Source organism: Pollicipes pollicipes, unplaced genomic scaffold (assembly GCF_011947565.3).
Source record: "Pollicipes pollicipes isolate AB1234 unplaced genomic scaffold, Ppol_2.1 Scaffold_6138;HRSCAF=7277_pilon_pilon_pilon, whole genome shotgun sequence".
In the NCBI taxonomy this organism is placed as follows: domain Eukaryota; kingdom Metazoa; phylum Arthropoda; class Thecostraca; order Pollicipedomorpha; family Pollicipedidae; genus Pollicipes; species Pollicipes pollicipes.
In genome coordinates, this window is record NW_023596818.1 from 14,493,998 (window position 1) to 14,520,932 (window position 26,935).

Genomic DNA, 26,935 nt, shown 5'->3' on the forward strand with positions numbered 1-26,935 from the left:
ACCGCATACTGTCTGATCGAACCAGCACAACAACATTCAGCTATATTTACATATCGTACTCCACGAATATTGACGACGTTCGCACGTCACAGAACAATCCGCCGTCCGTCCACAGGCGCACACGCGCGCGCGAGGGGGCAGTCACACTGCCACAGACCACAGAGTCGCGGCCAGCCTAGGGCCGGCTGCCTGCCTGCCGCTGCCGCCTTATCACAGCGCTGCCAGATCGGCCGCCGCCAGCCGACCGGCGGCCGCATCACAGCGCCGCGCCGCCGCCAGCGCCCGCAGCGCCCCTGGCGGTCACCGGCAAAAGTGTAACGTCTCCAGGACCGTGCACTGGTCGCAGAGCACCTCGCAGCACCACTTGAAGCGGCAGTTGCAGTTCTGCGTGACGTTCAACTGGCGCGTGTTGTAGCCGCGGCCGCAGCACAGCTCGCGGCAGTTGCCGGAGGCGCGGTGGCAGCGGCGGCCGCGCGTGCCCAGGCTGCCCTGCGGCTTGCTCGGCAAGCAGAAGTCGGGGCTGCGCTCGGCGTAGATGAGCGTGCCGTTGCTGGGTGCCGGGTCACCGTCGAGGGCGGGCATGAAGCTCTTGCCGTCGTTGCCGGGGATGACGCGCGCAGCCTTGTCGTAGCTGATTGCCAGGCGGTCGCCGACGTCGCGGAACAGCGGCATCTTGCGCCAGCATGTGCGCAGCGTGCACGAGCCGGAGAGGCCGTGGCACTTGCAGATGATGCGCCGATGAAGCCGCACCGCCTGCGGGCAGAGCGGGGTCAGAGGTCCGCGTGCTTGGTCCGCCCGGCGCGATCAGCGCACGGGACCCCGTTCAGGTGTTGGTCGGTGGACGACAGAGACGCAAACGAAGAACACAGCAAGACTTGGTGGAGCTGTTTCAGATCAGTCGTCGCTCTCAATACTCGGCCACTGAAATCACAATGCACAGTACGACGCAGCTGCAATTATAAGCAAACACCTTGACAAGAAAGCTCACTCAGCTCGCGAGCACCGTTTTTTTGTGCTCTGTTCGAAGTGTTTTCATGCGCAGCGCCACAAACCACCTTCTCTAATTTCGCGGCACTTATCGTTGGCCGCCAATGCTGCATTGGCCGTCACATAACTCATGCCACCGGCGCGCCCTTACCAGCCGCCCGACTTCGTTGTTGTGCAGCATGATGAGCGTCTTCACATCGGCACGACGTCTGAAGAGGGCCTCCATGAACTGCTTGGCCTTCTTGTAGCCGTAGTGCACGTTGTCGCCGCAGCCGCCCCACGTCCAGTCCTGGTGCACCGACGGTGAGCGGACGGTGGTCGGCACCTCTGAAATCAGCGATTCCCCGGTCAAGCGCTCCATCCTGTGCATTTAACTGGCTATGCAGGCATCGAGCCTGCCGTTCCTTTGATCGTACGTTTAGCCAGACGGCGCTAAGCCATTCGTCATGCGTCTTCTTGTGAGTTGTATATTTATTATCTGTCTTGCTTGCAGGTGTTTTACTCCCCTCAATGACTCAGTCAGCATATCAGCAAATCAGTCATGCAGTCAGTCAATCACACCCTGATTTAGGTCTTGATTAGAGGCATTAATGACGCGCCTAACAGGTGTCGAGCGACGCTCGTGGTTGGCTGTCGATATTTGCACGGATTAGAGGTGTTAAAGATCTGAGGAGTGATGACAGCTGTCAGTGGACAGCTGAAAACAAGACGAAACAATCCGGTGGCTTGCTGGAACAACTATTCTCATCAGAGCTACACGTCGGGGGACGGATAACAGCTTGTTATGACACTGGGTTACAGGTTAATTACCATTCGTGACACGACAAATTACACCGATCAAGAAAGCTGCGTTCAGGTTACATCATAGGCGTTTTTAGATATCATGGCGAGCAACCATAACGAAGATATTTGCGCAAAGGTTATTCTTGCGTTGAAAGCTGATGTACATCTACTGATACAGCTAATTTGCCAGCTGGTAGCGAGCAACATGTTCCTAAGTTGTCCTTCGTGATGCTCCGTAACGTAGCTTGTTTTTGATCCTTCAGTGACCTTTCTCGCATGTAACGGCATCGGCCATAAATGCCACGATCTCATTCAGCGATTGCAATGAGGAAAATGATGCACAGGGAGAGCGGGTCGCCCTGCGCCCCCCGCCCTCTCTCTCTCTCTCTCTCCCTCTCTCTCTCTCTCTCTCTCTCTCTCTCTCTCTCTCTCTCTCTCTCTCTCTCTCTCTCTCTCTCTCTCTCTCTCTCTCACCGCAGGCACAGCCCAGCATCTGTCCCCGGGAGCAGCCGGCCGTGATGGCGTGCACCAGGCCCGCGGACGTGATGGCGTTCACGTATCCCGTCTCCTTCAGGTCTGCAACGGCGCCAGCGGTCAGGGCGGAGGAGGGACACTCAGCTGGATCCGGTCTACGACACGGAGGAGTGACACTCAGTTGGGTGTCACACAATACGGATGAGGGCACTCAGCTGGGTCCGGTCATGCGACACGGAGGAGTGACATTCAGCTGGGTCCGGTCATGCGACATGGAAGAGTGACACTCAGCTGGGTCCGGTCATGCGACACGGAGGAGAGACACTCAGCTGGATCCGGTCTACGACACGGAAGAGTGACACTCAGCTGGGTCCGGTCAAACAACGTGGATGGGGGCACTCAGCTGGGTCCGGTCATACGACACGGAGGAATAACACTCAGCTGGGTCCGGTCGTATAACACGGACCACACATCTGGATACGGTCATACAACGCGGAATGCCAGATATGCGACAAACAGTCGGCAGCAAGCACAAGGCGGGAGGCGTGAGTGCAATATCGCGCGTCGTGCGGAATAATGGTAGTGTACAATATTTGCTTTCAGTCACTGGTCTTGTAAATGATTCAGCTATTGAATGGCTAGAGATACACCCCACTCATGGTCTGGACTTGCAGACACTTCATTTGAAACTTCCTTTCCTCCAAAAACACCTCTTGCAAGAAAATGCTATCGGTGAAAAAATTTGAGCCAAAGAGGAAATGGGAGTCACTATGCACGGTCAATGGGTGGTACCTGCGACAGGTCTAAATACACAGACATCAGGGGACTAGACAATAAACAAATATTCACTCAACAACTAGTCTGTCCGTGAAGTCGGCAGATACAGGCGTCGTGGCAGGTAACGTAAACATAAATTTGTCCTTTATACGCGTCATTTGCAGTGCCAACCTTTCAAAATTGAGCAGTGCCCTAGCTTTTCACTGCGTACACAAATCAATGTGGCCCGTCCATTAGCGTCATGCACCTTGGTTTGATACCTCCATGGCGGTGTCTTCTGCACTGACCGTTTACGTAGCATAAACCATTTCGGAGCTAAGAGATCAAGGTCATAGATAGACATTGGGAGAAATGCCGAGGCAGCACTACGTTTCGCCCGAATCCTCACCTCAAGTGTCGCATGGCAGGGGGTTAGGCATGCGTACCTGTATATGCGGATGTTTGAACCGGTCTGGCAGCTTGGTGGGCCAGGATGGGGAAACAGGTTGGGAAGGCAGGTTGGTGAGACCGGTGGGGGAGACAGGCTGGGGAACCAGGATGGGAAGGCAGGCTGGGGAACCAGGTCGGGCAAGCAGGTTGAGGAGACCGCTACTGTCGATCTCCAGGCGGGCGAACCAGTTGTAAGTGTAGCATGAAAAGGCGCAGTAGGAGGATGCAGGGTACAGCTTGAACATGCATACTAAGGTGGATTGTGTCGTGCGCTGCAATCGTCCCCCACCTTTCAGAAGGATCCTCCTCAGACTGCGCCTGTTCGTGCTGCAATTCCAACGTCTGCTCTGGAACTGGAACTGGCACTCTTTGGTTGCCATGGCGACGCCCTTGTGGACCTCCTTGACCACCTCGAGCTGCCGGCGACAGATGCGCGACCTGCGATCTCGGAGACGCCTCAGCCGGCGGCACACCTTGTTGGGGTCCATCAACAGTGGTGATCCAATTGCCCTGGAAAAAGGAACCTGCGTCAGACTTCCGTAAGTTTTCTGGGACGACGAAGCGCAAGCGTAGTACGCTGGGTTATCTTGCATTGAATGACAAGTTTAGAAAAATGCCGAGCAGTAAGATGTCGTTACATGATAGGCTCTGACGCTTTACTTTTAGATACCTGCACCTGGAACGAAACTTTCAGAAAAATTGTTGGGAGTGTAAGCGTCATTGTTGAGTTTATTCGACCTATACAACGCCATAGGCGCAGTGATAACTTTCTGAGATATTAGGAATGGAGTTAAATCCACACGTAACAGTAACGTTACACCCGGTACACTCATGCTTTCGTTTACTATGCGGCTGTTTCTACTGCACTGATGAAATCAACGATAAGACTGGCGCATATAACATCACTTCAGCATCTCTGCATTCAGTATAGTGGTTGTGTCGCCATCATATTAGTGGCAACTACAGGCGCTTCGAGTTCGCCTTGATGGATCGACGGTGAAGCCTGATCAAAAGCTCAGCTGTCAATCACGGCGGTCAAGCTTGGCTTTCGCCTCCGCTCACTAGATGGCAATAACTGCCAGACCCGAGAGATTCTATTGAGTGGTTCGTCAGGTGCGACTTATAGCTCTTCGTCGCAGGTTAGGCCGAGCGTGCCAGGCACATGTCGAATGTCTGATCTACGAAGCTTAAAGGATCAATGGTGTTTAACGGCACGGAATCGGTGGTTATAGGTGCATGACAGCCAATGCGCTTAAGAAGTCAATCTCGGCATGTTCTGCTTCCAGGGTGAGCATTTTCCAAGCTCAGAGGCACGACAGTTAATCTTGCTCGTGTTTTAAAAAGGACGGACATTCCTTAAACAAGCAGACAGTACATAACGTGAATGCCGGCCAAAAAGCGGTCACTGATGCTGATGTCTAGAAATGGCGCCGTGACAGGGATGCCTAAAACCGGTCACCCGTTAGGGCTGTCTTTCTCTACCTTGGCGATGTCATCGTTCCGAGTATTTGTGCCCAACAGCCATCCTAGCATGGAACTGACGTTTGTTTCGATAAACGGCAGCCATAGCTATTCTGGGAGAAGTGCAGCTCACACCTGAGGGGTGCAGTTGACATGAAACTAGTGTACTTGGTCCCTAACTAACTCGTGACAGGTTACTCCAAAGATGATGCAAGACCTCAAATGGTTTTTATGTCAAACCATCTGAAGCCATTTTTCTTTTGGAACCAAGAGAAACGATCCGTGTGCAGCAAGCAACTGAACTCGTGACAGGACAAGCGCCTCATCTCAATCACCAAGTGTTGACTTCCTTTGTGCTCTCCTTTATCCACTTTTTCCGAGTAAGGAAAAGTGCATGGGACATGCCTACTTTTATGAGCACAGGTGCCCATATCATGGAGTTCACACCTTCGCAATATCATAAGGATTGGTACTGCAATGGCAGCAGCAGGCAAACATCCTGTGCTTTTGTTGTGCTGGGGGTCGTTATCTGCTGAAGCCGTCGTGTCGCATTGAGCCCATTTTAAGCCTGTATTTCAAGAAATCGTCTCGAGACACCACACCGAAACGTACACTATCACAGGTTAGCAGTGGTTGGAGTGAAATGAGGAAATAATCGAACTTAAGGGTTTGATCACTGGGTACAGCTAGGCCAATATACCCGCGGTACAAAAGCAAATAGTGTCGAAACAAACATGATGATATGTCTATACATTTCACAGACGAACGGATAAACGTCAGTTGTGACGCACACCAACACCGCCGTTTTTGCTTTAAAGGTCCCAGACGTTGCTTTTACCTGACGTAGGCATCGAGCGCAAATTCCAGAACACCGAGACGTTATCTGCGGTGACATGTCTATTTATTCTTGAGAGAGGCTATGTCCCAACATACTTCCGTACCATCTACGGCACAACACTAGCAATGTTCGCCGCATCAATACAGTAAATACAGCGCGCGCCGTAAACACCGCACTAATCCAGACAAATTGGTTGGCGCAGCACTCAGGGGCTCTTGAGCAGAAGCCCCTCCCCACCCGTCCGGGCCTGCCCTCCCCCTCCCCGTGGCGTGTCTGATTGACACGTGCCAGGCTCCAGACCGGTGCCTCTTCCCATCAGGGCGCTTCGCTCAGCCCGTCACCCGGCATCAGGTAAACACACCTCCGACGCCCCCCCCCCCCTCCACCTCCCCCTCCGGCGTCCGCCCCGACCGGCCCTCAGACGTCTCAGTCGATGCCACGGAGCGCGCCGCCGGCCGCGCTGCGTCGGGCACGCCGCGTCGACGATCGTGGCGCCGCCGCTAGAGTGAGGGGCAGGGGGTGGAGCAAGAGTCGAAGTCCCCCGCAATTTTGCAGGTTAAGCAGCCCACTTGTCAGGCGCGCTGCCAACGATGCACTGCTGAAGATGGAAACATATGGGACTTGCATGGACGGAAGCACCTCAGGAAACCTTGATGCTACATCGAACGGTTCAACCCCGGCGGAGCCCCTGAATTGGACTTGCAAACCACGTGCAGTGCTCCAAGTGTACCTGCCACGTCAGCGACGCGTTACCTGACAGGGCTGAGATGCGTTAGTTTCGTGTAGGGCGTTTCGCCTTCGTGCTCGTCAGGCTGCGGACGGGGGCGGAGTCACTGGCATGTACGCGGCGAATTAGTGCCAATTTTTGCACCCTCCACTGCACGGAGGAGCTGTGCACCATCATTATCCGTGCACGACAAGCGGATTGCCCACCCCGGCTGCTCCTGCAGGAATTTGACATAGTTCACGCGAGCTTTCCGTGTCGGTCCGAGAACGCATCCCGTGCACCGGGGCAGGGTTAATCCGTCCGTAATTTGATGAAGGATGCTGCGATGTACGAAGAAGGCCCGCGCGAGGTCTTTCCTGCCTCCGCCCCGATCAGGCCGAGTGGCGCCGTCATGCAACGCTCGCCACGGCACAGCGGATCGGGTTGCAGCCGCCCCCAGCGAGCGCGATAATGAGCAATCGAGACTGATCGCGACCGGCGTGACGTCACCGCCGAGCTCGCCCAATCCGATCCTGCGCGCCGACGCACGCCCCGAAGCGGCCCGGACCGGGCTGGCGACCGCCCGGAACGCGACGGCGCGCGGCCGTCCGGTCCGGCCGCCGGACAACGTCCTGCCACGACTGAGACGGCGGCGTACCGAACCGAAGTGACGGGTGTCGTAACCGAGTACCGTTTAGCCGGCGATAAGGACGGAGGGGGGGGGGGGGGAGCGGGCTAGCGGGCTGAAAAGCTGCTGGTCGCGTGTGATGTATGCGATTTTGGCGTCTTTTCTACGCTGAACGGGCTAAAGGACCTTTGTTTGGGCTGCAGATGAGTTTGCTCAGGCGCGATTTGTGAATTTTTTGCGTTATATGTTGAATTATTAGATCGATGAAGCTGCTGCACGATTTATATGAATAGGAAAGCGCCTGTCCATTTGTATGAAGATGAAACCACCTGCTGTTCTGCAGCCATGTAGAGGTCCATAGTGAGGCCTTTTCAACTTTTACACAAACACCTTGCTTTGAAGCCGTAAAATCTTCCGTTCGACTCACCTGGATACGCTGTTGCCAGCAAAACCGTTCATTTTTGCAAAGTCTAACAAAGGTCTTGTCTTAGTGGGTCTGCCTCGTCGCCATGAAGATCTTGACTCTAATACCCTCGCCCAGAAGCCCTGCGGTTTCGCGCTGTACGAACGCCACACCCTGGCACACAGAACGCCCATTAATCACGCCCCGCTAGCAAGCCAAATTATGTCAACAATTAATAACGCTTTGTCAGGAGCGGACACCCCTTTTTGTCGGGACCGGACGGGTGCACGGTGGTCTCTGGTCGGAGCGCATCGGTCATGGCACGGATGTCAGCGGGGAAGTGGTCAGCACTGTGTCAGAGCGCCCGGCGTTTTTCGCTGGAAGGACCCGATTCGACTGGAAGGCCACAGCAGCGGGAGGAATGGCATGCCAAGCACGAGCGCCCCAGTGCCATCTGGTGCCATCCGCCGATGTGAATGCCAGGGACTCGGGCAGCGCCAGTGGCTAATCCCGAACTAATCCCGCCTCGACGGGGAGACTCCGCGGTCGGCTGCATCGCGGCCGCTGCTGGGGTTTGTGATTGGGAAGAGCGGATGATCTGAACACTTTAAAAAGGTGGTCTCGACAATTAAACTTCTTGGCGCAAGCTATGATGTCAAGGCGGCAAAATAATGACGACCTCAAAGACAATTGGTGTGCTCTGCGCTGTATCGAACGCAACTTGACATCTGCGCATGTGCTGGAAGCTGGGCATACACGTCCACTTGAAGGTCACCGCGAGCAAACCATCAGATCATTTATCCACGCATGTCAACGCCCATCATTCGGATGCGGCGTCTCGGCCGTTGCGTCCAAGGATCGGGCAAGATCAATGTTATTCTTCAGAGGTTAGCACTGTCGAAGTTTCCGAGAGGTGCGAGCACGCGTCAAGTGTATCAGCTGACCGACTCCTGAACGATGTCCGACCGCGGGTAGATCTTTGACAGTTCGCCCCTGCGGCGGACGGCGGCAGACGACCACAGACGGTGGCAAACGACTGCAGCTCCTGGCAAGCTGTGACAGGTGCAGCGGGCGTCACCCGCAAGACAGCTGCATGATAAACGCGACAGCGTGCAAACGACACTCGTCAACGACGAGGTAACTGTGACAGGAGCGACAAGAGCGAATGACGGGCTGTGACAAATTTTCACATGCACGACATGTGTGACGCGACAGCGTGTGCGACAGGTACAGACGGCGAGAGGCCTGGCACATGAGCGGAGAGCGTGAGGAGTGGCATCATTGCAACGTCAGTGCTGCCTCTGCAAACCCAGTGACGTAAGGCGGTCGCGACGCCGGTCGTGGTGACATGCGACACTAAGCGGGTTACGCTCTCCTGCCACCTCGCAGTCGCTGTTGAGCCCGGGGGGGGGGGGGGGGGCGGGCAATCGCTGCGGTGTAGAGGCCACGCAACTGAGCTGGACCAACTTCGAGACCATGTCTCTGCTCAGAGTTGCTCAGGGAGTGACACAGATAAGGAGCCAGCGAGGGGAAGGGGGGGGGGGGGGGCAGCGGGCTTCTGTTACGTGGGCGTGGATGACGTGGACGACGTGGGCGCATTGACTGAAAGAATGCCACTTTTCAGCACGCCTGTCCTCACAGATTTTGGGGATGGTTGCGAACTGCCTGGGAGTGCCGCTGCCGCCGGACCGTACGAAATGCAATGCACACGTTAGGCACGGACAGCAGAGAATCTTTCTGAAGAGGAAAACGTTGACGGGCGAGGATACCGGGCAGGCAAAGAGGATTTAAACCAGCTCTTCCTGCACAACACCCGGGTGATCCATGCTCAAATTAAGAAGTATTGGCGTATAAGACATCGACGAATGTGCCAATTAGGCGATTATCATATCCATCAACATCATCCATGCTGAATCAAGTGCTGGAAAATTACGAAATAATAGCAATATTGACATTTCCCCCTCCCCCAAAAAAAACTGCAGGCTCTTTTCACGGCTGCATGACGCTTGCGAGCCCGCTGGAGGAATGCATTGTGATGTAACCCGAACTGCGGCTGCCAGAGGCCGGTCGGTAATGCTGGAGGCGGAGCACCGGGGTGGGGGCTCAGGCTGACCCCCCATCCCCTCTAACCGTGCCGTGTCCTCAGCGACGGCGGATGGAGGGGAAGCACCTGTGGGGGGGGGGGGGAGGGCTAAGTATGCCCCCCTAACCCTGCCGCGTCCACAGCTGGAGGCGGAGCACCTGAGTGGGGTCTCAGTCTGTCCGCCTCAAACCCCCTAACCCTACCGCGTCTGCGGCGGCGGCGGCTGGAGGCGGAGCACCTGGGCGGGGGCTCAGCCTGACCCCCAACCCCCCAACTCTGACGAGTCCTCAGCGGCGGCGGCTGGAGGCGGAGCACCTGGGCGGGGTCTCAGGCCTGACCCCCGACCCCCAACTCTGCCGTGTCCTCAGCGGTGGCGGCTGGAGGCGGAGCACCTGGGCGGGGTCTCAGTCTGACTCCCAACCCCCCAACTCTGCCATGTCCTCAGCAGCGGCAGCTGGAGGTGGAGCACCTGGGCGGGGTCTCAGTCTGACCCCCAACCCCCCTCACTCTGCCATGTCCTCAGCAGCGGCGGCCCCCATCCGGAGCGGCCATTTACGTCGCTCTCCGCCTCGTTGGCGGGGAAATAAACAGGGGCGTGCGGGGCGCTGACAGGCTGACACCCGGGCTCCGGGGTCAGTCAGCGGGGCGGCCGGCGCCCGTCGGAACACGTGCTGGCCGCCGTGTAAACCGGACAGCCGTCGCTCGGTGATCCAACACAGCGGCGGCCGCGTGTCGTTCGCGCCATTCGCGCCGTTCGCGCCACAAATACGGGCGCGGCCAAACTGTGAGCGGAGGGCACGCCGGGCCGCGGCGGCCGCGCCGTCCAAACACTGATGGCGACGGCCGCCGGCGTCACTCGTCGGCGCGTCGACGCCGACGCCCGTCGGCGGCGACGCGGCTGCGCTCCGGCTGCCGACCGACGCCCGGCGAACGCAGCGCGCGCGTGGCAACAATGTTCTGCGCACGCGCCGGGCGGTTTGGGGACTGGCTCCCGAGGACGGGTGCGGGAGCGATGGTGGGATTTTGGTTTTAGGGCGTTTCAGAGGCTGCCAAAGGTTGAGTTGTGAGCTTCAGCGGCTTTTCCCAGAAATGACAGGATAAATGCGCGATGAGGGTGCAGGCTAGCGTGACTTATGTGATAGTCGGCTTGGCTCGGTATGTAACGGCAGGTAATCGATAGGATATATCCCGGTGCATGCTGATTGCAATGCATGTAGATTGGGATGGTTCTTCCTCACTGCCGCATACTTGTTAGGCTTTGGAATACTAATTGTACAGCAACACAAAATGATCCGAAACAGCGCACTTTCAGTTATTGGAAGAGGATGCTGCAGAGTGCGGTTGCACTTTGGATAACTCGTTGATTTACACAGACTTCGGGGAAGATAATTTTGAATCGTGCAGGAAAACTACGTCCAATGTGATAAGAGAATACCGCTGACATCCTAACTCAAGGTGGTCCCTCCCATATCACAGCGCAGATCACTTTTCTCGCACGTTCCAGCGGATGACAGATGGGGCCCTGACTGGTGTTAGGTGTCGCCGTTCACAGCGTTCCCACTTAGCACGAGATCGATCTGCGAAGGACAACCAAAACATTCACAGTGTCTTGAGAATAGAGTTGATGACTGGAAGTGACTCAATTGCAACCGAGGCAAACAGTTTTGACCCTCATTTAACCCTCGCCGATGTCAAGGGTCCTACCACTTTTGGCATAGTATGGGTGGGGTGGGGTACGACACCCCTGACAGTTTTGCGTCCAACGTGCTGGCGATGAGCGAACAGCTTGGTATGTCATCTACGGCTACTATAACAAACTAGTGTTCAGTTTATCTTACAACTGATCTGTTAGATTGTGTCACAAGACGTCAAATCACGTTTTTATCGTATCCACACAGTTTAAAAACACGAGCGCAAACTAAAGTTGGTGTAAGTCAGGGCGTACTGTCTTTGGCCTCCCAGGGGCAACACGAGGTCAACAGAGATTGTTATACGAAACCGTTACGTTAACTTTGGGTGACCCTGAGCGTGTAAGAATCATACACAGCTACACTTCTGTAGAAGTACATTGTGTAAGGTTTTCACACTTCTCTGGGTGATCTTGAAGATTTGACCTGCCGTAACGTTGATGTTACAAGTTCTCGAGGTAATCTTTGAAATGCGTCATTTACTCCCGCTATTGATATAACAAGTTTGGTAGTCATCTGGTTCCAGAAATTGGCCTGATGCATCTTTGACGTGACATTAACCTGCAGTGGCCTTATGCAAACTCACCGGAATCATTGGCGTGCATGATGTGCCAACTAAATACGGTAAGAAACTGTTGAAGAAGAATATGCGGCGCGTGGAGAATAACAGAGCGGCGGGAAGCGCAGATTTACCGTAATTTCGCGAGCTTTCAGATCAAGGTCATAGGCCACGACCTGAACTGAAAGGAGCTTGAAACGTCCGGACACATGTAAGAGGAATTTAGACTTCCTGGGCAAAAGTGCCATGGCGATGCTTGGAACGGTTCAGGGGAGGTCTCCGAGAAATGGCCGGGGTTTTGTGTCCAGCCCTGTGCTGGCGAGATTAATCCGGTAAAAGCATTCCGATGAGGAGACCTCTCTTAAGGCAGCGGTCACGAATCTGAGCAAGTTTGTTCTACGTTGGAAAGTAGCGTAAGAACCAAAGACATCCACTTCGAGGATTGGGATTGGCAACAAGAAAAAAGCTTGAGTTAAAAGCACGGAAAGCATCGGTCGTTGCGATCCACATGCTGTCGTCGCTACACTATTTCTGAACAGTATTGGCTTTTTAACGGGTCCCGTGGGAACCTACTAAATTTGTCTTGTGGTATACCGGGGCCAGGGCGGCATATAACAGATTTGTCGCTTGCTTAAGTTGGCACCGAAGATCTGTTACATCGATCGCAATGTTCCCTGCATTCTAGAAGTCATAAAACTTGAGGTGCTTATCTCCTCTCACTACAATATATATATATATATATATATATATATATATATATATATATATATATATATATATGACTGATTTGCTCCTGATCAGCAGGGATTTGTGCGCCGTCTTTTATCACGATGTTTTATTATTTTCAAAGTGAACGCGTGTTTAACATTTGCATCTGTTCCATGTATTTTCATATCATACATTGCAGGTCAACACGGCTAATACACAGCGTTGCATTTCCGAGCAGCCCGGATTAGCTCACACCAGATCCCCACAGGCAGCAGCCAGGAAGGCACGATTGTCACCCTGCTTCAGAAGATACTGATAACGGCTATCAGACCATAATCAAGCCCGCGAAAGATAGCCAATATACCGAAAATTGTCACCTCCGTACGGAAATTTTCAAGGTAAATTCCCGTCAGACATCGTCCCAGCACCACATTACCATGGCCGTCATGACCTCCACTTGCCAGCTCCGCGGCGCGAGAACAGAACTAGATTGTGGGAGGCTCGCGAGTCGTCTCCGAACAGATCCTCCTTTGTGATGCGCCCACCCCGGGCCTGTATATTTGTCTGCCTGCTGCTCGGCAGCCGCTCACATTTCGCGGTATTTCTGACTGACGCCTCATCCACGCACCCCACCACCTTCGGCTGCTGCCAACGGTGCAAGGGCCGTCCAGTGACGAACCGGGCCGGCCGACATAAATGACGTCATTTGCGCTCGCGGAAAGGGCTGATTATATATCGCCGCTTCAAATCAGGGCGTTGGGTTAGGCTGCGTTTGGTATTTTTACGAACATTTTCCACTCGTAAGCCCATTTCAATTACTCGCGCGTTGCCTAACTCGGGAACACCGCCGCACGCATTGCAAGCACCGCGGAACAGCAATCCAAACCTTTCTACAAAAACACGCCGCTGGCTCGAGCCAGAAAAGTAATGAAAACAGCTTGATACAGCAACCTTCCGGCAGCATAGGATTGGCTGGCCAGCGTCGGTCGTCCTGGCCATCGTCTGGCCGGTCGGTGAAAACGGCTGCGCCGCATCCGCGAGGGGAAGGCGCTGTTCAGTCTCCAGCACAGGGCTGGCGAGGGGTAAGGCATTCTCCAAAGCCCAGCGCTGGATCCGCGAGGGGAGGGCGCTGTTCAGAGTCCAGCACAGGGCTGGCGAGGGGTAAGGAATTCTCCAAAGCCCAGCGCTGGATCCGCGAGGGGAGGGCGCTGTTCAGAGTCCAGCACAAGGCTGGCGAGGGGTAAAGCATTCTTCAAAGCCCATCGCTGGATCCGCGAGCGGAGGGTGCCGTTCAGAGTCCAGCACTAGGTTCGCGAGGGGTAGGGCATTCTCCGAAGCCCATCGCTGGATCCACGAGGGGAGGGTGCCGTTCAGAGTCCAGCACTAGGTTCGCGAGGGGTAGAGCATTCTTCAAAGCCCATCGCTGGATCCGCGAGGGGAGGGTGCCGTTCAGAGTCCAGCACTAGGTTCGCGAGGGGTAGGGCATTCTCCAAAGCCCAGCACTAAGTCCGCGAGGGGAGCGCGTTCTTTCGAATCCATCGGATCTGGAAACTATGCATACTGCGAATGCAACGGTATCATTTGATGTCCGTTGCCGCACTGAACTAAAACTAATTCGCTTTTACATTTCCGTCAACATTAAGGGTTCCAAAGGTTAGGTGCAAAGAACTTATTTAATTATTTTCTTTAAGACCGGTCTGTTAAAAGCAACTGTGAAGCGGTAAATGTTCGTTGGCGGTACATGGCACCAATATGAAACCAGCGATACCACAAATTAAAGTAAATAGTGGGGCGAGTCATTCAGAATGAGCGACGTGGTGGGTCGCAAGATCCACTAAGCTATCTGAGTGAGTAGAGCACATCAGTTAGATTTCACAATAATTCTGGGTTCCGGTTTCCGTCCATCTGTTTCAAGACCGAATCAACTGTCCCAAGATAAGGTTAAGCCGCATATCTGGACAACCGATATCGCAGTAGGCGAAGCAGGCTGTCCCAAGTTGGCACTTGACGATCACGCGCAGTTGTTGCAGTCAGAAGTTATAAGTTACGGAGCATTGCTGTTTACGATACATATACAAGACACATCGGGTCAGCTCACGTAGAATTATGTCCGAACAGAATTAAATACAACTGTCATATGGCGTCTGGTGCAGAGGAGAGACCTCCAAGGCGCTTCGAAAGAGCATACTCTGAAATGCCACTGGGGAAAATGAGATCGGCTCGCCCTTATCGTCTCTCTAACAAGCAATGCTTGGAAGTCGAGCATATACCTGTAGCATGATAACTTCTGAATATGCATTACATGATGGGTGTTAGCTCACATATAAAGGCGATAGAATGCATACATAATGCAAGTGCAACACATCTAGGCAGCTTGCTCGCATGGGCAGCACTAGCTGTGCATTGTAAGATGGCCTCGTCACGCGTACCTCATGCTTTGAGCCTGTGAATCTCTGTACCCCGCTCAAATGACGTCATTCGCTGTAATGTTGCACAGATTCCCAGAATAGGTCCGAGATCGTCTTCAGCCGATGCATGTTTGGCATTTCCAAGATTTATATGACCGATATCCGACCGTTAATTGCCGGAGAGCCCGTCCGGACCTTTTACGCTCCGCTTATTTATTGGGTATTTACCAGGTGTTGGAGCAGGTGAAAAAGCGCGTGCGCGCCGCGTAAAAACGCCCCGGAGACAGCGGGGGTGGGAGAGGCTGGCAGCCGCAGCTGGGGTCCACAGACCTGCCGACCCACCAGCGGCATGCCAGGACTACCGGACGGCTGAGCTGAACCAGAGCTCATGTGTACGGCTAAGTTAGGAAACAAGAAATCTTAGTGCAGGCTCACCCCCACAATGCTTCGCAGCCGGATGTCGGCCAGACCATGTTGCACTTGTCAAATCGGCATGGATCGACGATAAGACCAAACATGCAGAGGCCCTCACGCACGGAAAATCCAGCAAGATCATTCCGCTCGGAAAAGTTTGTGCCCCAGTTGACACTCAATAGTGCAGCGACCGAATTGGCGAGAGGCTGTGCGTGTGTGCTTGTTTGTGGCGGAGAGCGGGACTTTGTCCTTCGTAGTCACTGCATGGAAGGAGCCTGGTCCTTCAGTCGACATGTGGAATGCATCGGGCTCCTTCCACTGCATTTATATCGAATCCCTTCCAATGATTTATCTATTCCATGGTGTGGCGGCGCTGAAGGGATCTGATGGTTAGCGATATTGGTTGTGGGTAGGCGAATTATGGCGCTTGGTAGACCACGGCTTCGGTGATAGCTGATGAATGATAACTCTAACGGCGCCCGATGGATCGAATCTAAGGTGGTGTCGGAACACGGATAAGTCCTCGGCATGGCGCGGGGGATTGGGTCCATGACGTCACGGGTGGAATCAGATGGTAATCGGACGGGCGATCCATGGAATCGGAGGACAAAATCGCTAGCGGTGTCAAGAGGATTGAGCCACTACCGACGTCATTGAGACTGGCTGGCCAACGGTATTGGCGCACGGACAAAGCTGCTGATGATGTCGTCTGGATCAGGTCCCTGACGGCGTGGCAAGTTTACACGGGAAATAGATGCAGCTGACTCCTCTCACGTCGAGTGCACTTAGGCTGAGCATGTGTCACGACGCCAGCGGCTGAAGATATGCTTTATGCCGCCGCCACTGTTGTGCAATGGCCACACAAAAATTGGCGGCTCGAGTACCCGATACAATCTACCGCCGAATAATCCGGCAGATAGCGGGCCGGTAGTTGGCTCAGACGCGCCGCAGTTGGCTCAGGAGCATTCTTGAGTCGACCGGCGCTTGGCTGACATCGTGGGTCCGGCGGCGTCTACCGTAGTCGGCCGGCACTTGGCTGACAACGTGGTCCCGGCGGCGTCTACCGTAGCTGGCCGGCGCTTGGCTGACAACGTGGTCCCGGCGGCGTCTACCGTAGTCGGCCGGCGCTTGGCTGACAACGTGGGCCCGGTGGCGTCTGCCGCGGGCGGCCGGCGCTTGGCTGACAACGTGGACTCGGCGGCGTCTACCGCGGGCTGCCGGCGCTTGGCTGACAATGTGGGCTCGGCGGCGTCTACCGCAGGCGGCCGGCACTTGGCTGGCAACGTGGGCCCGGCGGCGTCTGCCGCGGGCGGTTCTGTTCTGTCTGGCCGCGAGCGACCCTAGTGGGCAGCTGCCCCATGGCTTGTGGGTTGCGGGGATGTGCATCATTCGTGCATACGTTAGGGGGACATCGCGCTGCACAAAAAGAGGCTTCTCGTTACCTTTGGCTAGGCTAGGCTACGTCGGGTATTCCAGATGCATTGCAACAGATTAGGATGTGATGCATTGCAGAATGGTTGCATAACGCTTATCGTCCTTTATCTGTTGTTTGAGCAAAGCATGTCGTGCAAACAGGTAAGATGCCATGGTCTTACTTGCTGCATGTGCATCTTGTGACTGTTGATAAGTGGATTCAAATCTCTATGTAGCATGAAGTAAATAATGATACGATGTTGCCAGCTAACCTGGCACTGGGTATAGTCACTTTTGGTATTTCATGTGATCCCTAGCAGGCATACCAGAGGCAAATCCGTCGGCCTCCGGGTCTCCGTCACGAAACAGCTCAGATGTCTGCCAAAGAAACGCTGCATCTCGGCTAGATCCGTCTTGATCTCACGTCCCTCTCACATCTCTCTTGCAGCCTCCTTGAGCCTGTAAGCCGTTTTAACCTGCTGCCGTCTGCGCTCCCGCGTCCCCCTCACACGGAGTCGGCGCCCGGTCCGAGCGGGCCTGGCCAGCTACCAGCGCCTTCCCACCGTCGCCACCTCCGAGCAGCTCCCGCCCCAGCACCGGCCCGTCATAAACCGTCTGCGCCGGCCGTTTAGTGTCGCGGCGCCTCCTGAGCGCGCCGAATTTGCCACTGAAACAATGGCGCGGCCCCGAGACGACTGGCCAATTATTCGTCAGCCCGCCGGCCGGACCCAAACACCGCCAACAATTGATACGGGCATGAATTAAGTTTAATTATCGTGTAAATGCACGAACGGTCGGCGGTCATAATTCCCAACGGCGCCGTCACAAGGCAGGTAAGTGGCGGCGATCCACGTTTCCCAGGCTGCTGGCCGGCGCCGCCGCCGGCTACAGCCTCTGCCGGCCGACGGCAGTGCGCATGCGTCATCGCGCGGAGACGCGACGAGGAAAAAACTGGTAGCGCTCGCCGGCGTATTGGCGCAAGCTCGCTCGGAATCCATACAGCACTTACCCGGGTATGTGCGCGGACACGACACCGGCCCGCTCCGAGAGCATTTGCATGTGGTCACATTACTCGAGCTGCAATCAAAATGCTTTCCCATACACATAAATCTCCGGTGTATTTAATGGCGGCGTTATTTTGGTGGAGGGGCGGTGAGACCTCGCTACCAGACAAGCCGTCGCCGCCCGCAGGGCCGTCCCTGGCGGCCAAACGGAGAACTATGCTGACAGTTCGCGCGAGCATGGCAAGCATGCCGCGGCTTTACCTGCGAGTCTCAGACGGTTTCAAGGTTCAGCTAGGGTTGCTGGGCGCGGCTGCCTTGGAGTCGACCTAACCAGCCAGACAAAGCAGTCGAGCGTACACTGAGGTGGCGGCTGAGAGCACCATGGCCACGTCCACGCCTGATTGTGTCCGATATCCACGCATTATGGCCACGTGCGAAATATTCACGCCATGTATCAGGTCCATCTTTCGTCCACAGGAGGACGCAATTATTCTGACCTTCTACGATGAGTCGCCGATGTGCATTCTGCGCCATCCATTTTTCTCGTTTGCTTACGTTTCGAAGCCGACATATCACTTCATTTGCATTGCGCTTCATTCACTCCTCTCATCATCATGTCATTGGCGCACATACCGAACCCAAAACTGTGATCGTTACAGCATCCGAACTTTGGGATGGACGACATCCAAGCGAAAGCAAAACAAATGACCGCGGCGTTGCTGATATCACGAACGCAACCTGCGAAAGTAAGTGGAAGCGTCAGCAAGCCTTACGTTCTTCGTCACCGACTATCTCCAGACAAGTACGCTGAACACAGCCATAAAGCCCGACGAAACCACAATCTGCAGCGAGGCGGTGGTGATGGCGGTGCCACTGTCAGCGGCAGGTCTGGAAGCCCGCTGGCTGGGCCGAGCAGGGCCAGCCGGTCTGCAGGGAGCTCTACAGCCGGCGGATCACGCTGTGTCCCCGGCGCCGGCGGACCAGCAGCCGTCGGGCTCCAGCAGCCCTCTCCGGCCGCTGACGGAGCACAGCCACGGGCTCGGCCCCCGCGCCGGCCCCTGTCCCTATCCCAGCCCCTGCAGCAGCCGTTGGGCTCCAGCAGCCCTCTCCGGCCGCTGACGGGGCGCAGCCACATGCTCGGCCCCCGCGCCGGCCCCTGCCCCTATCTCAGCCCCTGCAGCAGCCGTCGGGCTCCAGCAGCCCTCTCCGGCCGGTGACGGAGCGCAGCCATGTGCTCGGCCCCCGCGCCGGCCCCTGCCCCTATCTCAGCCCCTGCAGCAGCCGTCGGGCTCCAGCAGCCCTCTCCGGCCGCTGACGGAGCGCAGCCACGGGCTCGGCCCCCGCGCCGGCCCCTGTCCCTATCCCAGCCCCTGCAGCAGCCGTCGGGCTCCAGCAGCCCTCTCAAGCCGCTGCAGGAGCGCAGCCCCGGGCTCGGCCCCCGCTCCGGAGGCACCAGCTGCCGGCAGCAGGCAGCTGATGCCTTCCTTCGTTTCTACGCCGATTTGTAAGGCTTGAGGCGGTGATGGAGCATGTTCAGGTGCCGTCCTTCCCCTCCCTGAGTGCAGATGTTCGGATGGGCTCCACAGATCTTGCTCGATCACTACCCGATGCTGACAAAACTGCGATGCCCTTGCAGAGGCTTAAGCCTACTCGCGAGGGCACGTAAGATTAGGCCAATTTGAATCACGCAGTAATCCGAACGGTGGAGGCGCAAGACCAGACAGCGGGCCTTTCAGTCGATGAGCTCTACTCAAGGGCCACACGCGACGCAAGAGCCGTGCGCCTATGACCAGCTACGTGACACGGTGGCCCGACCCATCCCCTACGGTCGTACTCCGGTGCCGCGCTTGAACTCTGCAACGCGTCCTACGACCAGGGCCGTAGCAGGGCGCCTGAGTCACCCGGCGTGGTCGGGTGGGGTGGAGTGGGCGGGGGGGGGGGGGGGGCATCTTCTGCAGCCCGCACGTCCACGGTGGATTTCTCTTTTTTGTTCACTTCCGCGGAACACGTGCACCGATGTCCGCACGTGCTCCGAGCCGCGGCACTCCGGTGCCACCGGCTACGCCCACGGGTCGCGGTCTCTACATGCAACGCCAGCCTGGAGCGGTGCCACCATCTGCAGCGAGGCACCCGTGGCGCACTGCACGGCTCTGTGTCGCACGGCTCTGTGTTCTTCTTTACGCCTGAGGAAACCAAGCATGTCGTATGTTTTACGCTCGCCTATCTCGCTCAACAGTTTCTTTGTGGAAATTTGACCACATCAACTGCTTGCTGGAACAGCACTGGGGCTGGAGTCGCCGCCAGTGATAAGTGGACATAGACGGCTGTCGTGCCCCGGTCTCAATGTGTCTGTCACTCGTTCATAGTCAAGACCCGCTCTCTAACCACTACACCTCCGAAACAAGAATTGCAATGAAACTAATGCACCGTAAATCACTCTTATCGTGTCAAATATCTTCCAAGTACTAACTCTGGAATTGTAGATCACCGAGACTAAAGGTATTTTTTTGAATTAATGCCAGCCGTGACATTTCCGGCAACCCAGGCACCATGTGATGGACACGAAAAGCCATCTTACTTGAAAGCACTTGGACTCTGATCAAATACGGCTAGCAATTTCTAGAAAGAGCAGGAACGGCCCATGATCGCCCCACCGCAGTCAGGAAGAAGTTCCCATAGCCAGCTTTCAACCTCCACAAAAATGTGGATTTCCTCCCTGCAGCCTGTGCAAACCACTTGCAGCACCACGTTCTCGGGCTCATTCAACCCGATCTACGACCCCCGACTGGTGATATCACGGAACGAGGCCCGACTAGACGCAGGTGCCAGGGTGCACAAGCTCTCAAAACGACTGTCGTCCATGGCACTGCAACCGATATGTACCCGCTTGTTCAGGCTATTTTTGTGCGTGGCTGCTGCTTGCACGTTAGCTTTTCTACACTATCAAGTTCCTAAACCGTGCAAAAGAAAACAGCCCCGATTTTAGCCCGAGGAAGTGTGACGGCTGTTACGAGGCCAGCGGTCATAGGGAACTGAGCTTCCACAGAGTTGTTAAATAAGTGAGCCAGGTCAAGACTTAGCCAGGATTAAGCATAAAGACATGGCGTGCCGCTGGCGGGGAGCGAAGCTGTATTCTCGCATGATACAGCTGGTGCCAGAGCGGCGTCATGCTTGAAGAACTGAAACTACTATGTTGTGTATATGCGGCAGGACAGTGCTGTTATGCTCCCCATAGCGTACATAGCCTGACGCGCGTAAACATACGCATACTCGAGCAGAGTAGAGTCTGGGAGATTTACAACATTGCAAGCATGCCATCTAAACAGTGTCCATGCGCACATGGATCGCACGAACTAATGTTCAGCGATCGTCTTATTTAACATTTGACAGTGTTTTGCAGGGGAGACGGAGGTCTTCGCCAGGCATTGGTTCCTACAATTACCCAGGCTCCAACACTAGCATAAATATTTTAACGTATCAAATAAGCCTATCACACGGCCACACCAGGCCAGCCTGGCCATCCCGTGGCCAGCTACCGGCTGACTGTCTTTGACCAGCGAAATAACCAAACACCTTTCTGGGAGACGAAACAACAAGGTTCGCCGCCTTAATGGGCGTAGTTCCGGCCGAACCACGAGACGGCGACCGCGCCCGTCTGGACCATCTCGCCTGCGCTGCCGAATCCCGACTGACACCGCGCCTCAGTCACCGCTGTGGGGCTTCATGAATGGCCAGACTCCCGGCTGACCACGAGCTAATTAAAAACGAACGGGTGATAAATCCTGGTAGCCTGCACGTTCGTGGAGGCGGTTTTACGGTGGTAGCAGAGCTTCGGTGACATGGGCTCTCGATCACCTCGGATAAGAAGCCTGACACCGGGGCCACGCGCGCTGAACGGAACCAGGCGGCCTCCGCTCGAAGGGGACTGGCCTGCATGGACAGTCGTCTATAGTGTCAGTTTACAATCACAGACTCCAGTTTTCAGTTCACAGTCACAGTCACAGTCTGTCTACAATTTAAAATGGTGCCTCTCACATGCGGATGTCTTTCTTGTGGAATAAGTGAACAGGGTGAGCTTGTTTAGCCAAACCCCAGCCCTCCAAACGACGAGAAAACGTCGCGTTTGCTCCCGGAAAAGGAACGGGTTGAAGTGATTGTCGACGATTTCTGTCAATTCATTTCATAAGGCAATGCCAAAAACAGATGTAAATGTGAGCAAGTGCTTCTGGAGTTATCATTCTTCCTGACGCGTCTCTGTGATGCACACGTGTATTGCAAATTATGTGCGGTCGTGACAGGTTCACAGACCAACAATGGCGGGCGTGCTGCCACCGGAGTCAGCACCACGAGCTGCAGCCAAATGTCGGGCCCACATCGGCCACAGTTTGTTCACGTCACACGTAATACGTCGCACGTCAGCTGCTCCAGCACTAACAGCCACGGGCAACGTGCCACCCTCGTGTCAATCACGCCTGGCCCTCGTGTTGCCCTGCGATTCAGAGCAAACACGGTCCATCCGCCACTCCTGATGTTGACAACGCATGGAGGCTTCTTTGCTTTTGATATCAACGGCTAGACGGTCTGGCCTGTCTTCATCACCCGATAGTTTTGAATGGTTCCAATGGGTTTTAAAACATTACGTATCTTTTTTAATATAAGGCAGTGATACTGCACATGGCATATTTCTTCCCCCCATGCCGTTAAGGTGCAGCAATATACACGCGGCAATGTAAATGTGAGGCGTCTTTCTGATGACTGTGTGAAAGAGGATACCGATGGCATCGGAAAAGACAAAGATATTCAGCCTCAGGAATTTGTGATGACAGGCAGCATATGAAATGCGCGGTGATGTAGTCCTTACCAAGAACAGGTTTTACTGTCACTTGAGGATGGTTTGGTTGAATGATTAATTGCGCTGGAGTGGCAGAGGTAGACATAAACACTGACCGTCGCTGCATTTCTCAGTCTTTCTCTTTTAATATTCCGTGAAAGGGAAGCGAGAACGCTGTATCATCTGTCCGGTATGCTAATGCGACCGTCGGACCACCTGAAAAGACATGAGAAGCCTTTACAAGTCGGGAAACCAGCTGTTCTAGCAACTGGGCTTGACATCTTCATCTACCTAGAAACAACGACTTCAGTGAGTTGGCCACAGGAATGCATTTCCTTCTAATATGCATTAGTACGATTGGGAATGAAATAAACATTCATGCCTGACTCTTTACTGTAATTATCCCAGGCTGTATTTCACGTCCAGAAAGCTATGGCCGTGTAATTGTGGTGCAACCATGAAGGCCCTTCCATTCCATTCGGTTCCAGTAAAATGCTGCCATTGTCAGCGGGAAACCCGGTTGGAGCATGTCAGATAACCTTATCAGTCGGATGGGCAATGATACATTTGTATCACATTTAAAGAAAACAGCGTCACCCGCTCCATGAAAAAAAAAATGCATTGGGCCAGCAAATCTAGTCAAATATGGCCTATCGGACCATTGCCTTCATTTTGCAGGAATCTCTCTGCGCATCTCCGCATCTCCTTGGGGTCGTATTAAACATCCCGTTACTGTGTACACATTACCCTGTCCTGATTTTGGTACGATTATATAGAAAAGCTACTGAGCTGCTGCTGTTCTTGAAATAAGTTATCATACCCACTCCTTCCCTCTATGTGCCGAAAGACCTCAGTCCGAGGCCCTATCACGAATGCAGAGGCCTATCACGACACATGGAAGACAGAAACGGAAACTAAGACGATACTTTTGTAACACAGTTACTGAATTCGATCTTAAAAGGGGCACATATCTCTTTTCTTGTAATGGAAAATGTCCCGCACGGTAATCGACTGACAAAGAGGTCTTGGAGCGGCCAGCGAATGGGCCACGACCTTACCCCACAAAAAGTCGTCACCCCGTCAGCAGAGTCCCGCACCAATAACCGCCCACAGCCCTTCCACGTGAAGCCCCGGTACCCCACAGCCCTCCTCCCACGCCGAACACCGCTTCAGCGCTCTAATTCCGCTCGAACTCCGATCCACAGCTGTTCTCCCGCGCCGAACACCGCTCTGCAGCCCTCCTTCCCCGCTGAACACCGCTCTGCAGCCCTCTTTCCCCGCTGAATCCGCTCTGCAGCCCTCCTTCTCCGCTGAACACCACTCTGCAGCCCTCCTTCCCCGCTGAACACCGCTCTGCAGCTCTCCTTCCCTGCTGAACACCGTTCTGCAGCCCTCCTTCCCCGCCGAACACCGCTCTGCAGCCCTCCTTCCCCGCTGAATTCGCTCTGCAGCCGTCCTCCCGTGGCACTCCTCCACTCGGCAGCCCTCCCGCCCTCTGAGCTCTGCTCCGCAGCCGTCCTCCAGCTCTGAACTCCGTTCTGCAGCCCTCCTCCCTCTCTGAGCTCCGCTCCGCAGCATCCTCCCGCAATGACCCGTCGAGCCGTCTGCCGCCGTCGGCCGGGGCGCCACCTTTGATGTCGGACCGGATGGCGTCACGGGAGTGAGGCGTGACCGGCGTGAGGCGTGACCGGCCGCCGTGACACGCGTCACAGCGGCGTGGAGGTACGCTGGCCGGCCCAGCGGCGGTCGCGGCCGACCGACGTGCAGCGGCGGTCGGCCGACGCTGCCGGACGAGGCGATACCGGCGCGCGAATGAGACTGACCGACAGTCGCGAAACTGACGCTCCGTTCCTGTGATATGTGTCAGAGTTTGGCGTTGGTCGTTGTTGGAGGCATGTTTCAAACGTTTTCGTAACATGGCATATTTTGGAAGTGTGCCATTTGATAACCAAATATGTAAGCAAGGTCGAGAATGATCAAACGATTTTTGCAAGCTTTAAACGTTTCCGGGTCGTATAATATTCTGCGGAAATTCAGTCTACTTTCCCAAACATTTCGGTTCAAGCGTGCTCGGTTGCTGGTAGCTCCAATTGCAGTAATATAGGGCAGATAACAGGTATGTCGCTCAATCACATGCAAACGCCGATTTAAAGGTCCAACAAAAAGCCGCTTCACTGGTAAAGGCTGGTTAGCGCGGAAAAGGTTAGCTGGTTAGCTGGTCTCCAGGCGCATCCTTAGTACGCGCGCCGATGTGCGACGGTGCTTTGGTGAATGTACTTAACTTGTATTTATATTGCTTTACGTCTAGAATATTGCCTCTATCACTCAAATAATTAACCACAGTTGGGTTGAAGCGCCCACACGAAACGCCTAACCGTCGGTTATTCCGTTGCCACCATCTTTCTCTGAGCATTGTATGGATATATTTCATTCGCGTTTGGCCGCCAATCTCTCTATTCGCCGTCACGTTTGACGTAATGTCTCTATAAATCGCTGCCCTTGCACTGCCATAAAGAATTTCTTGGACTCCTGCGCATTTCTGATCGCTCATTAGTTCGTGAACTCAAGGTTTGCCGGTCGTCTTCACGTTTGTGTGGATGTCAGTGTGTGTCTCATCATCCAGGAAGTTTATCGGCAGTCCGGGAGTGGAACGACGATTTCGTGTAATCTGCACAGAGCAAAACCAATTGTTTCCGTCGGTGTCACATGGCAACCGCACAGATTTCGCCCAACAGCTGAGCTTTTCGAGCTTGAATTAAAATATTGCTCCCCCTTTAGATGGTCCGTGGGCACGCCCCTGTGCCCAACGCTACCAGAGCCCACCCACCGTAAAGCGAGGCTTAATTGGAGCCGCTGGGCTCTGTAGGGCCCACTGGACGGGCCGGATGATTAAGACATGCAATCGCCAGATTTATGACGGAAACGCCGCCGACTCCACTGTCAGCCGGAAATTAGATTAAAAACCACCCGCCATTCGCAGAAGCGGTGCCCGACGTAATCACAGTATGACTGGTCGGAGCGCAGCAGCAAAAAGCGATCCTCCTGCCAGCGAAGCCCACGGGAGTGCGCACCTTCGCGCCTTCCTGCGATGCACGTTGACCGATGAGATCTGGTCGCGGATGGGTGCCATGCAGTTTCATGACGCCCCTTATATGTGTTCGAATGCAGCGATGTGGTGCGCAGTGTCAGTGTTGCAGCAGATCTGGAGCGTCAGGAAAGCAGGGATTCACATTTTGGGCTGCAGCTTAGCCGCCAGGTGTGGAAGCGCCGTAGGGAAGCAGCCTACCAGCGTGTCTCTGGGTGGGATTACACGCCACAAAACAGTGTTCAATGCTCTCGGCGGCTTATCTTGTGATGAATGTCTTCTGAACACCTGTAGGAATAATTGGTCTTACCACTAAGAGGCGGGGCTCCCTGGGGCCCGTGTTGATCGGCTTGGTAACAGTAAAGATGGGAGCAAGTTTACACGGGCTCACAGATCCGTGACCCATTGACACAAAGCCACCGCAGCGGTTGTCATGGAAACAGTGGGCTCCGCAGCGACTCGACCTGGGCAATTCTGTGTAAATCCCAGCCATCCAAACCGGCCTCCGCCTGCGCGATGCCAGAACGAACGGATAAGGACTCTTGAATGTCCCAAAGCCAAGCATCCCGCATGTCTCCTCATGCCTGAGACAATTGAACACGTTCACAGCTCACACTCACACACGCAATTGGTGCGCAGGGTACCGTGCGTGTATCACCTGCTCTCAACAAACGGGCGAGTCCGGGATCTCGGCTACAGGCCGCGGCGGACACCCGACCTCTCGACAGCCTCCGCCTGCCCGGAGGACCGGACCGCGAACCCGGCGGCGCCGCGCCGCGCGCGACCCGGTCCTGCCTGGCACTCACCACCAGAAGCCGTCCGCCGGCACCATCAGCGTCAGGCAGACCACGATGATGAAGAGGCGCACCAGCTGCAGCGCTACCAGGCGGGCCCTCATGCTGGCATGGCCGGCGAGGCGGGCGGGCACAGCCGGCCGGCCTCGGTGCGGCGCTGTGCGGTCCCGCGCGCCGCCAGCCGGACACTGGCCGCCGCCACCGCCGCCGCCGCTGCCGCCGCCGCCGCCGCCGCCGGCACACCTGACAGCCGGAAGCCGGCGGCGAGGCGCGCCTCCGCGCCGCTCGTCGCCGCCGCGGCGAAAGTGGCGCGGCGCGCGCCGTTTGCTTGCCGCTGTTTGCGGCCGACACATCCTGTGTGCCGGCCGGTATGCCGCTGAGCACAGCGGCCGGGTGAGCAGGCAGAGTGTCGACCGGGGCAGGGCCGGCACGGAGCACTACGCCGGCGGGCTGGTCGCGGGG

The 26,935-nt window shown here is 55.4% G+C and overlaps 1 protein-coding gene across 1 annotated transcript; it reads right to left on the minus strand.

Moving 5' to 3' along the window:
• Window positions 1-299: 299 nt before the first annotated feature.
• Window positions 300-26,635, minus strand: LOC119106462 (protein Wnt-6). The gene is made up of 5 exons (XM_037230105.1): window positions 26,486-26,635; window positions 3,740-3,960; window positions 2,245-2,346; window positions 1,139-1,314; window positions 300-753 (listed from the first exon to the last, which is right to left on the minus strand). Exons 1-5 carry the CDS (start codon window positions 26,575-26,577, stop codon window positions 301-303), a joined length of 1,044 nt encoding a protein of 347 aa, XP_037086000.1. The 5' UTR covers window positions 26,578-26,635; the 3' UTR covers window position 300.
• Between the last annotated feature and the right edge of the window lie 300 nt (window positions 26,636-26,935).